Below are 13351 nucleotides of genomic sequence, written 5' to 3' on the forward strand. Positions count from 1 at the left end.
CCAGAAAAGGGGAAGAGAAACTGCATGCTGAGGAGAGGAGTCGGGGAGAAGCAGTCGATCAGGGACATTGTGGGGGAGAGGCTGACTCTGGTCACCCCATTGTCCCTCCAGTACAGGACACTGTTGCCAGTGGGGACAGAGCAGGGGGATGGCTCCCACCATTTCTGTTCCCATGCACAGGGGACTCTTGGGGAGGCAGACCGGATTCCACACCAAAGCTGCTGGGAAGGAAAGGGGAGTTGCCGGGCCCATCCCCAGGTGTTTAGAGCAGAGTTGGGGCTCCCCAGCAGTGTCCTACAGCTCGGGACTAAGTGGAACAGCTTGTCACCTCCTCCTTGGGAGCCCCATCCCCAGAATTAGGCAAGTGATGCAGGAGTAGCCTGAGCTGGAGGTTCCAGGAATGGGAAAGGGGGTGACCCAAAGTATCCCTTCTCCCTATGTGGGGGCTGAGAGGACAGCAACCATCTTTCTCCAGTCAGGTCTGAAATCCAAAAGCCATTGTCACCTGCATTGGAGCTGATGCATCCCACAAGAACAGGGATAGGACAATGTAAAATTTGTGGGGAGGGGGAATCAGGAGAACCCAGCTTAGATCCCTGAAAATCTTTTTTCCTAGTGCTGTTTCCTGGGACTCTTTTTCCCTGCCTTCTCCTTCTGGCTAGGCTTTTCCCAGCCCCAGCCTGTCACGACACTTCATGCTCAAGACCTTATTTCATCTTTTGTCCCTCCCACACGTCCCCAGCCTTCAGCTTGGGACCTCTGGGCCCCTCCCTGACACATTCATTCTCCAATTGGTGGAGAGCCACTGCAGTGACGGCTGGGCTGGGTTGAAGCTTGGGATCCCACAGGTTCTTCCTCCTCCCACGGTCACTGCTGCTGCTTTTTCAGCCTTGCCGCATGCACCATGCAGCCCCCTCACCTCCTCCTCTTCCTCTTTCTCCCGATCTTCCTCCCTGGGATGTGGGCAGACCCAGAGGGTAAGTGGGAGCTCTGGCTCACCTCAACTGCTTTCACCACCCCCCCCCCCCCAACACCCTGCCAGAGGACCCCACAAATTCTCCTCAGGGGAGGCATGGCCAGGCCACTGTGCCGTATGGGAGGGACAGATGATCCCCAGCATTGGAGGGCCACCTCCTACTGTACACCACCCGAACATGTTTGTCCTTGCCCACCCTCTCTCTTCCTGCCTCCAGCTCAAGACTTCTGCCCCACCAGCTCCAACACAGGGCCTTGGATCACAAGCAGATGAGACAAGAGTGGTCCCCAGCCGGGCCTTGGGTGTTGAGTTTCCCCCCAAGATGTCCTCCCCCCGCAAGGAGCCCATGGGTGCCAGGCAGGTCTCAGCTCCACGTGGTGCTGAGGGCCCCTTCCGGCAGCCCCTCGTTCGTTAGGGAGCTGCACCTGCAAGAGGGTGTTTTGGGCACTGCTGTCACACAGAGTGTTCCACCACAACCCCGTGAGACCTTATGCTTCCAGGGCAGGCAGCATCAGACACGGAAATGCAGGATTGATCTCTGGGCTGATGTCCTGGCTCTATCAGGGAGCCCCAAACCTGGACAAGATGCCCTTTCCTTCCAACCATCCTCTATATCCTCTGCACTATGTGCAGGTCTTTGGCAGATACAGGTCCTGGCACAGGTGCTTGTCCTGGGGGGAAACATCACCCCAAATGAGCAGCGAGGTGCCCCTTCATCTGCTCTGCACAGTCAGAGAGCAGCACTGGCCAGGAGGGAGGCATGGAGGGGAGGGGACAAAATGCCTAAAATCCTCTGCAGGAAACAACCGCTTTGTTGAAAGTAAAATAGAGAAGGAAAAAGAGCAGTGAAGTCAGAGGAAGTTCAGACAGGAAGGCGACCCTGAGCAGAATGAAAAGCTCATATGATCCTATGAAAAGGATCATAGAAGTGCAGAATGATTTGGAGTGAAAAGGACCTTTAAAGGCCATTCAGTCCAACCCCTCCGCCATGGGCGCGGGCACCTTCCCTGCTCAGAGCCCCGAACAACCTGGCCTTGAATGTTTCCAGGGATGGAGCATCCACCATATGTCTGGGTAACATGTGCCAGTGTCTCACTACCTCTCGCACTAAAAAAGATCTTTCTTATTATCTAGTCTGAATCCCCTGTTCTGCCTTCAGCACTTCCACTTCCCCTGTTTTCCCTTTAGCACCTCCACACATCTCCTTCCTGCACCCTTTCCCATCTCCATCCTTTCTCCTAGCAGAGCCACAGGTTATCCAGTACCTCCTGAGTAGCTTCTTTGCCAACATCAGCTCTGCTGAGGTGTCATGCGTGGCAGTCGTAGAGGACATACCCATCTTTGCACTGGATCCTGCCAACTGGAGCATCCACTTCTACTGGTCCTGGGCCAGCCAGGCTGCAACCGAGGGTGACGGGGAAAAGCTATTGTCCCAGTACAGAGTCGCTCTGCGCAATATGATCCGATTTGTGCACGACACAGTTCAGCAGACCAAACAGCACTGTGAGTATGGGAACGAGCCCTGCCAGAGCCCTACTCCTTCTCCCCAGGTTCCGTCTGTGGCCTCCTCCCCATCAGGATGTCATTTGCGTGGTGTCTCACAGGGTGCAACAGCTCCTGAAACACTGCAGCTGCTGGAGCTGGCAGGAGTGGGTAGGGCAGCAGACCAAAAATAGCACTTGGGGCTTCTGCCATCTGGCACAGGGAACCCTCTGTATGTCAGGGAGCTGCCGCCAAATTTACTGGAGCTGCAGGATTGACACAGCAAAGATCATGAAAGAGAAAACTGGGGGCAAGTATTTTGGGGAACAGAATTCTTTCTAAGCAAGCACTCCACACTGGTATCCACTCCATTCTTCCAAGGGGCCTGAGGGCTTGCAGGGAGTCCAAGGTCCCGTGAAGCATGGCCTTAATGCCCTGCTGCCCATTGCACCCCGCTCTCCAGTGCACCCCTGTATGTGCCCTCAGCCACATCCCGCCTCATGCCTCCCACGTTTCACACGCTCATGAGACCTTTCCACTGGCTTTGCCCTTGGCAGACCCATTGGTGGTCCAGTTACGTGCAGGCTGTGCGCTGTACCCCAACAGGACAAACCGGGGCTTCCTGGATGTCGGCTGGGATGGCAGAGACCTCGTAGCTTTTGAGGTAGATAAACAGCGCTGGGAGGCCCGGCAGCCATTCCAGCTGGCAGAGCTCGTCAGCAAGAGCCTCAACAGGCAGAAGTCCGTCACAGTGCTCTTGGAGTACCTTCTCTCCATCAAGATCTGCCAGAGCAATGTCCTCTCCCTGAAGCGGTATGGGAGGGCAGCTCTAGAGAGACAAGGTGAGACCACCCTGATCCTGCAACAGCCGCCCCAAAGCCCTCCACACAACAGGGCTTGCCCCACCCCTTTGTTCTCATTCCCCAGAGCTGCCTGTGGCCACGGTCTTCGCCCGCACCCCCAGCCTAGACCAGCTGCTGCTCGTTTGCCACGTCACTGGCTTCTACCCCCGTCCCATCAGCGTGGCGTGGCTGCGGGATGGCCAGGAGGTGCCTCCGGGCCCGGTGCTCAACACCAGCGCCGTCCTGCCCAACGCTGACCTCACCTACCAGCTCCGCAGCGTCCTGGCCGTGACCCCCCGTGATGGGCACAGCTATGTCTGCCGTGTGCGCCACCAGAGCCTGGACACCCGCGCCCTTCTCATCCCGTGGGGTAGGTGCCACCCATGGGTGATGGGATGCAGGCTGCAGATAGCAGCCACTGGCCCTGTGATAGGCAGCTCCTGACTGGTGCTGCCATCCTCACACAGATGCCCTCTTCTCTCCCTGTCTCAGAAAACCGCAGCAGAGCTCCAACTGCCAGCATCACCATTGCAGTGCTGCTTCTTGTGGCCATAGCCTCTGCCGGGGGATTTTGGTGGTGGAAGCGCAGGTGAGCTCTCCCTCCCATCACCTGCTGTAAGATTTACGGGCATGTAGGTTGGTCCAGGGGTTGCAGCAGCAGCTCCGTAGGGGTGAACTCCCTGGCTGTCAACATGGTTCATGGTGTCCCTCCTTTGCAGGAAAGGTAACGAGGCTACATGGGAGACCCAGGAATTCATCATTTGAGACCTGGTTGTCCACCCAGCAAAAACCGCTTGCTCTCCCTTCTTACTTCGTGTCCCATCCCTGACCCATCAGGACCGACACGGTTTTGTTCTGGAAAACCACCGCATTAAACAGCTACAAACTTCCCCTAATGCACATAGCTCTCGTGTCTCTCACCCTTCTTCCCCCTCAGGAGCTTTTCCGAGGAAACCCCTCAGTGCACTACAGAGACTCCATATTGCAGCCAGGAAGACTCTTCCTTTCCCTGGACTGTGGTTGGTCTCCACCCGGCATGTCAGGAGAAGCCAGTCCTCTGAAAGCCCCTCCCACATCTCTCCATGGCCAGTGCGTGTTCCTGACAGGGCAGTCACAACCTGAGACCAGACCGCTGTGGGGCTGCTGAGTGAGATGTGGGATGGAGCAGGCCACGAACCAGGGAGAGATGGAGAGAAGTAAGCTGTTTCACTGAGGAGAGAAGGGGAAGGGAGGACAAGTGACACCCCTGACATAGGAAGGCATTTTGAGCACATCGAGCTGCTCCAGGGCTGATCTCATCCTCTGTCCAGAATGGTTTTAGATCAGGGTCTCCTCCACTCCTGACTCCTGCCCCCATGCCTGCCTCCTGTCTCTGTAAAAGCTGGAAGGATGGGGGATTGTCACCCTTCCACTATGCCTGAGAGCCATGAAAGAGAGACACTGAGGCTCTGGGAGGCTCTGAGCAACACACCTCACAGCAGGACATGGAATGTGGATTGTCATCAGCTCAATACGTATTGTCCGTTGCTCCTTCCTCCTCATCCTGCTCCAGTGTGGAGTCCCACTCATAGGAGACAGTTTCCCACAAATTTCTTCAGCATGGGTCCTTTCCATGGGCTGCAGTTCTTCACAAACTGCTGCAGCATGGGTCCTTTCTATGGGGTCAGTCCTTCAGAAACAGGCTGCTCCAGCATGGATTCTCCTCAAGGCCACAAGTCCTGCCAGGAACCTGCTCCAGCACAGCGTCACAGTCTCTCTCAGGCACACCCCCCTGCTAGGGCATTGGGCTCCTCCAAAGGCTGCAGGTGGATGTCGGCAGGTGTGGACCTTCATGGGCTGCTGCAGGACAGCTGCTTCACCATGCTCTTCACCACAGGCTGCAACGAGCACCATCTCTGCTCAGTTGCCTGGAGCCAACAGAGTCCCTGCCTTAGCGCGCCCGAGCGAGCTGCCAACGATGACCCGTGCGACACCTGACGTCACCTGGTGCCCAGCAGATCCCCGGCGCCACCGCCCCGCCCGCTTCACGCTTCCATTGGCCATAGCACGGCCCGTTCGCCAATGGCATTCGTGCTCCTCCTGCATCACCGGTCGCCGGGCGGGCCTGGGGCAAGCCCGGCGGAGTGGTGGCGCTGATCCGGACCCCCCATCCCTGCTCTCGGCCCCATCCAAACCCCGGCCTGCGCTTCCAAGCATTCACTATGACTTCCCCCCGATTCCTCAGGCCGCCAGATCCAGGCCTCAGCCTCCCCCAGTACTGAAGAGCCGGGGATGACCCCAAGGTGTTTCCCGCCTCAGCTCTAGATTTCAAGATAAAGGCAAAAAACCAGGAGGATGTTTGCAATTGTCAGGCCTGCTTGAAAACTCAAAGCCGTGCTGCGCCACCTGTCTGGGGGAGCCAGAGAGACACGGTGAAATAATCCAACCATTTGGTCCAGAATGATCAGAGCTCTGTGGACCTCATTGTCATCCCATTGTTTCCCTCTCTCTTTCTGTATGCACATACCTATGTGTATGTACACAAAGTGTGCGTATAAAAATAATGAAAAATTAAGCTTTCAAATTTCATACTAAAGCAATAAAGACTCCATTTGGGTAGGTTATCCTGCAATTCCCACTTCTTCTGTGAAACATCTCTCATACCCATTGCCAGTGGGTATGCCAGGCAAGAAATCTGAGACACCAAGGTACAGTCATCTTTGGGGACTGACACCAGCAAAACTGCTTCTAATAAACTCAAGGGTAAAGCCTTTATTGTAAAATAAATTAATTGATGGATATTATAAACGGAAAAGATTAAAACTTACCTGATCTGTGAACCTTTTGTCCCTCATTCAAACATGGTCTCTGAACGCATTCAAAACCTCACCAGTACCTGTTTATTCACAGCTGGCTGCAAACCAGGCACAAATGCCTCAGGGGCTGGAGGGCACCTTTGAACGGATATTTGGACTCTGATCTAGCCGTACCCTATAGCCCTACTAATGACCTTGAGAAAGAACAAGGCCTATACACTAATAATCAGGGTTTCTTAGGCCTTTGGTTTCTCCCAGATGGTCGCTAATCCCCAGAAAATGCTTTCCCGCCTAAGTTGTTAATGCCTGATTAACCCCACATATCTCTGCCATAGATACAAGTTTTCTATTCCCCCTTAAAGGCACTGAAGACCCCAATACTTTCCAATCAAGGCACATACTTTCCAAGAGGCACAGCAGCCTATCAGTTACAGTCCAGTTACTGGGAAATAAGATCCATGTGGAGTATACCTATGTCAGATGACACTTTGTACATCTGCAGAAAATGCATTAGCCATTAAAAACCTGCTGATCCCAGGACTGTATATACATTCCAGATCCCTCTCTCAGTGTTCCAATGGAAGTTACAATGCAGATGAAGACTGTCAGATTTGGTAACCTTTCTTGAAAAATATGCTTTCTCAGGACTTCCTTCAGCTCAACCAAGCTGAGCAGCAAAGAGCAACCATGAATAAGTGGTTAATAAATGACTTTCTTTTCACTCGTAGTGGGCGACTCAAGTCTTACCTCCTGCATCCATGATAACTGTTAAAAATTACCAAATCCTTCTGGCTATGGCACACGGCACAGGTTTCACAGCATCTTTTTTCAGCCCTGTGGAGAGAGGGGGTATTTTGAGCCCCGTTTTAGAGAGAAGGAGCTAAAGCAAAGGGAGAGGAGTTAATCCTCCCTCATTTTGCATGCTCATGTCAAATAAACTGATCTGGTTTTCCAGAGCACATGAAAGGATGTAGGTGACCCTCCCACTACTCCTCATATGGGGGAGATACCACATGCATTTCTGCCAGCAAGGTGTTAAGCTTTTCACCTGATGCCAGTTCCTCCAGACCTGCTTGTTAAGCTTTTCTGTCTTAGGCAATTTCTCCATCACCTTCTTCAGCAATGCCTACCGTATTCCTGGTCTGGAAAAACGAATTACCACCTTCCCTTCCATGCTTTCCACAGTAGCTCAGCAGAGCGAGAAGTGCATTTGCATCCACAATTTACGACAGAGAAACCTAAACTGTTCTTTCCAAGCTACTTCCTGTTTGGAGAAAACATATTTAGATAAGGAGGGAGAGCTATCTCTCTGTCATTCATTTCCTACAAATTATCTGAACTTAGTTAATTCTGGCCTGACTTCTGGAAGCTCATCCATCCTTGGCTAATTACACATCTCTTTATTGCCTTCTCTGGTTTGTAGAGAATAATCAGTAGCATGCTTATTTTAGCTTATCTGGCTGCTGGAATCACTCAGTCCTGTACACCACATCATCTTCCACCAGCTCAGACCCATGTCCATGGTCCATACAGCTCACTTGGAATGTCTCCCTGACTATAGCCTCTTTTAGCTTCACTTTTGCTACCCGCTCACAACTGTCTGTACTGGGACAGCAGTTCCTGTGAATCCGTGCTTGTGCAAATGGGTTGTGCCTGATGTTTTAAAGATTTGTTTCCCCAGACCTAAAGGCAGCATCGTATGGAACGGCAGAGAGATAAAGGGCAGCAGTTCTGCTGTGGAAGCCTGGGACCAAGGGCTCTTGCCAGTAGAGGTGACAGTTTGCCACCTGGGGAAGTTGCTTTTCCTTTGCCTGTCTTTCTCATGCTGCTGGAAAGAGAAATGGCTTCTGTGAAGGGAAGAGGAGCATTTTAACTGGCAGTGAGCAAAATTGAAGGCAGTAACAGCTCTAGCAACTGTAATTCTGAGGGCAACACAGATGGACTTAAATACCAGAGTAAAGCTGAAATCTGAAAATATCTCTCTCTCTCTTTCCTCTCTCCTTTCTCCCTCTCCCACCAGCCAGAGCGATCTGAGCATTTGTGCTAATTCATCAGCTGATTCAGATCTTTGCTTGGAAATTTTGTTGCAGATGACAGAGGTCACCTTAAGTCAACAGTCATAGTCCCTATGATAATAGCCTGAGGATGGAGATACCAGCTTCCTTTAGGTACTGGGATCTGGTTTCCTTCATACTGGTGTTTTGGCTTTTTTTTTTTTTTTTTGACAGGGTGGATTTTTGTTTCGGGTTTTTTTTTTGTGTTTTGGGGGTCTTTCTAAATTTCTTTTGACAATCTGCGTATAGAGACTTCAACCAAAGAGAAATACATAGTATACTGAGCAATAGTATGCTAAATTTTAATCCTCATAGCTGTGATAAACAGGGAAAGAGCATTCAAGTCATTACTGCAATCTTCATTAAGTATGTTGGTGCTGACAGACTATTTCTCTGGAATTGACTGTGGTTGTTGTGTAAAAGAGAAGGAAAAAGCTTTTATTCTCCTAAAACCCCCTTTGGATATTTCCAAGGTGATTCCTTTTTTTTCTCCAGAATGAGTTTTAATACTTTGAAAAAGAATGTTTGTTTTTTTTTTCCTCTGGCATAGGCTACCTGTACTGAACAGTCTAGAGGATTTTAAGTTCATTTTCACCTAGCCATGAATTTTCTCTGATCTACTTGTTCATCTAAATTGTGTATTAGCTTCAGTGGAACTATAACCAGGTTCATAAATGATCTGGTCAAAGTTTAAAACCTATTCAAACCTACAAGAGCTACCCGAACCCCATCTTAGAATGAAAGATCTGAATTCCAAGGCACCACCCCCTTGGCAAGCTACACTAGCAAACTGAACTCTCGAAATTTGGATACCTAGGTCGAAATTGGAGAGGTTTTTTCTCCTGGATGAGCTGATCCCCACCATACTGATGCAGAAAAACAGGGTGCCTCTATTTTTAGGACGTTTTTATACAACAGTGAGAAAGCAACGACATTCTGTGGCCCAGCCCTGATGCAAACAGCCTGGAGCTGGCCTGGATGCTGAGTGGGAGCATTATCTGGTCCCTGCATGGGGAGGGACAGGATTGCCTCTTGCAAGGCTGTCACATGGACTGAGAATCCACCAAAACTGAAAGGCTGAGTTGGGGCTGTTCAGCCTGGAGAAGAGATGGCTCCAGGGAGACCTTAGAGCCCCCTCCCCAGTTCCCCAAGAGGGTTCCAAAAGAGCTGGAGACAAACTTTGGACAAAGGCCTGGAGTGACAGGACAAGGGAGAATGGCTTCACACTGACAGAGAGCAGGGTTAGATGCGGTATTGGGAAAGAACAGTTCCTGATGAGGGTGGTGAGGTCCTGCCACAGGTTGCCCAGAGAAGCTGTGGTGGCCCCATCCCTGGAAGCATTCAAGGCCAGACTGGATTGGGTTTGGAGCAACCTGGTCTAGTGGAAGGTGTCCCTGCCCATGGAGTTGGAGGAGTTGGAACGAGATGATCTTTAATGTCCCTTCCAATCCAAACTGTTCTGTGATTCCATGAATCCCTCTTGGTGTCCCCACTGGCTTCCTTCCCCTGCCCTGGTGCGCTTGGCTCCATGGAAGTTCACCTATGCTTCCCACTGTGGGATGGTTTGTCTTGGAATTCTGTTACAAGACCTGCACACAGATATGGGCAGTGCTGTGCGAGCAGTTAGGGCAGGAAAAGACAACAGGCAGCAGAAACTAAACAGAAGACAATATTTTTTTCATCTCTTCCTGGTAGTCATCACCTGAAAGCCAAAGAAAACAGGTTTACCCCGCCTTTGCCTGTTGCTGCCATCCTCTTCCCAGTTATTTCTTTACTTCTGCCCTGTTTTTCCCTTGTCTTTCAGAAGCTCAAGAACTGTATGAACATTGGTTTATTACTAACCAACTAATAACACTCTTGGTTATTACAGCCACCTCTGGCAGTTACATGGCTGCTTCTTCTGTGGCATCGATGTTGTTTTGGGGCGACTTTATGATGTGTATCCCCTATCGCTGCTTTATGCCCAGAAATTAATTTTGTGCCTTTATGTGCCTTTATGTGCCTTTAAACTGAGCCTGAGAGGGAGGGAGAGGAAAAAACAGAATGAACTTTTCAAAACAGTTGTTCAAGGACACAGATGCACACTCCTCTGTGTTCTCCTGCTGCAGCAGCCAAGAGCAGAGGAAGCACCCTTCTTGCTTTTCAGCCAGCTTTCGGCTCCTTTTCTCCAGAGGGAGACGGAGAGTTGAACTTTGTTTTCCTGGGACTTCATTTTTATCCCTTCTTCTCTTCTGGACTGTTTCAACATCAGAACACATTGGGAGAATTTTCCACCGAGGCCCAGGAGGTGGGCGCACATCAACCCAGCTCCGAGGAGGAGGAAAGAGACCACACCTACAGAAGGACTCTGAAATCTTCCCAGGTTTCTCTTCACAGCGAGAGGTTTTATTATTTAGCATTATTATCCCTTTCTGGTGTGTTTGTTAAACAAATAGTTTTTTATCTCTTTCACTTTCCTCTGAGGAAATTTTTTTTTTCCCCAAACCTCGTGGGGGACGGGATGGTTGTAGCCTGCCTTCTATCAGAGGATATTTTCCTCTGAATTTGTCCAAACTGGCACAGATGTCCTGCGCTCTCTTGCCTGTTTGGTATTCCTATGCTGAAATGACTTTTCCTTTTTGACAATTTTTCCAGAAAAGCTTTGGCTTTTTGAGTAATTGCTCTTCTCTTTTTCTCCTGCTTAATAACCTCCACGCCCTTTCTTCCCTCTGCTCTTGTCTCAGGTCTGATCATGCTCACCTTCATTTGGAAACACCCCAAGGCTAGGGAGTAAGTGTAATTATGAAAGGCATGATTCCATTACTCTGAAGAAATCACAGCTAATAATGTTCTTAAGAAGTTATGAAAGTGTGTATTGACTCAGTGATGCTATAGGGTGAGGGAAGACTTACTATGTGACATTTTTGCCTTTAAAGTATCACTTTCAAATGAATCTTATTTTTGTCCAAAACTGGGTAAATCCCTTATAATCTCATGTTGTCTTTATTCTAAAATAAAACCAAAAATCTCTGCTTGTGGCAAGCTGCCAGATCAGATTCTTTAATACAGAAGAACATTGTAAACTGTGCTTGAAGAAATTAAAATATAAGTGTTACACTTGGGAAACAATGACTGTATCAAGAGCCATCCTGGCATATAACTGGCACCATAATCGGTCTAAGGCAGCCTTCCTGTTACTGTCAGTATTTCCTTAGTTATTGGCAAATGCCGCTATCTGAGAGAGGAGCATTAAGCAGTACGTCAAAATGTAAGCAAAACACTCTGAATGCTGCTGGTGTGCTGGGGAAAAGGTTTGTCCTCATCACACTTAGGGAGGGTTCATTTCAGTTACTTTGCTGTGATGTATCTTGCACCCACAAACTTCTGTCCTTGGATTTTTTTAATGACTAAATATTTGAGGGAATCACTCAACACTTCAATATACGATTAAACCTGTTTTTACCAGTGCAAGACCTACTGGCTTTCAACAAAGTAGGTGTGGAGTCTTCTCTGCTATGATGCATCTTTTGGTCAGGTCCTCACTCCTCCACACCGCTCTGCTGAGCCCCATCTCTTCACTTGCATTCCCTCCGTGATGACAGATCTTCCTAGGCAGCTGCACCTTCTGTCTCTGAGCATCTAACTCCAGGGTGTGTCCTCTCTGATGTTTGCTTTCCCACCTTCCAGCACTTCGGATTGCCCACCAAGCTTCAGTGAGACTTGCCCTAGCAGATGGGCTGGCTGGGCTTGGGGAGACAGGAACTGCTGTCACACAATGCTAACTCCAAACAGACAGGTTAGCAAATACAAAGGACTGGATGAAGGGGGTTTAGCTGAAATAACAGTTAAACAAAGGACCTCTTGCACTAGCAACAAGAATGTTAACAGCCTTCTTTGTCTCAGTCTTTAAAATCAAGACCAATAGTCCTCAGGATAACCAGCCTTCAAAGCTAGAACTCAGGGATGGGGAGCTGAGTGAAGCCCCTGTAACGCAGGAGGAGATGGTTAGTGATCTGCTCTGCCAGTTAGACACTCACAAGCCTATGGGCCCTGATTGGATCCATCCCAGAGTAATGAGGGAACTGGTGAAAGAACTTGCCAAACCACTCTCAATTATCTGCCAGCAGTCCTTGTTAACTGAAGAAGTTCCAGCTGACTGAAAATCAGCAAATGTAACACCCATCTGCAAGAAGGGTTGGAAGGGATCAAGGAAGGATCCAAGGAACTCTAGGCTTGTCAGCCTTTACCTTGGTTCCAGGAAAGTTTATGGAGCTGATCATCCTGAGTGCCATTACACGGTACATGCAGGACAAGGGGATCAGCCAACATGGATTTGTGAAAGCAAGGTCCTGCTTGACCAACATGATCTTCTTCTATGGCAAAGTAACCCACTTAGTAGAGAGGGAAAGGCTATGGATGTGTCCATCTAGACTTCAGGAAAGCATTTGACACTGTCTCCCATAGCATCCTCCTAGAAAAAATGGCTGCTTGCAGCTTGGATGGGTGGACTCTTCAATAGGTAAAAAACTGGCTGGATAGCCAGACCCAAAGAGTTGTGGTGAATGGAGCTAAACCCAGTTGGGGCCAGACACTAGTGGTGTTCCCCAGGGCTCGATTTTGGGGCTGGTCCTGTTTAACAACTTTATTGATGATCTGGATGTGGGGATTGAGTGCAGCCCCAGTAACTTTGCAAATGACACTAAGTTGGGTAGGAGTGTTGATCCACTCAAGGGTAGTGTTTCTTCTTGTGGAAGAAACGCTACTCAAATTTATTTTAGCATTCAAGATGGTTCCTGTATAATTCTACCACTTTGTTCTCAGTGGATAGCTTTAAAATCTCAACAGGAAAAACAAGAGCAACAATCTCCAGCTGTTGTGCAAGTCTGTATCACCAAGATACACTTGGCCATGACACCTTGAATCAGTGGGGTGGCAGCCAAGCCTTTGCATTCATGGAGTTTGGGGACAGTGGCCTGGGGAAATGGGCAGTGGTCTCTGGCTGTGCTCAGGAGCAGGTGATGGGCACTGGCCAGGCTGTACTCCTCCACTCATTACAAGCTTTTATTATCCTGCATCATTACCTTGAAGGATGATGGGAACCTTAACTTTGACAAGTGACTCTGGTTTTCTGAAACTGGGCAGAAATGATTTTGAATTAGCTATTGCAGTATTTATAAATTCTGCCTTTGCATCTTGGGCAGTTTATAAAATAAAAAAGTGTGA

General features: G+C 49.6%; 1 protein-coding gene across 1 annotated transcript; it reads left to right on the forward strand.

The window, feature by feature from the left end:
• Positions 1-904: 904 nt before the first annotated feature.
• Positions 905-4065, forward strand: LOC309577197 (antigen-presenting glycoprotein CD1d-like; the record flags this gene model as incomplete). The annotated part of the gene is made up of 6 exons (XM_082289041.1): positions 905-977; positions 2219-2479; positions 3016-3300; positions 3386-3670; positions 3793-3889; positions 4020-4065. 6 exons carry the CDS (start codon positions 905-907, stop codon positions 4063-4065), a joined length of 1047 nt encoding a protein of 348 aa, XP_082145167.1.
• Between the last annotated feature and the right edge of the window lie 9286 nt (positions 4066-13351).

This window comes from Coloeus monedula, assembly GCF_965178545.1.
Source record: "Coloeus monedula genome assembly, chromosome: 11".
NCBI classification, from domain to species: Eukaryota; Metazoa; Chordata; class Aves; order Passeriformes; family Corvidae; genus Coloeus; species Coloeus monedula.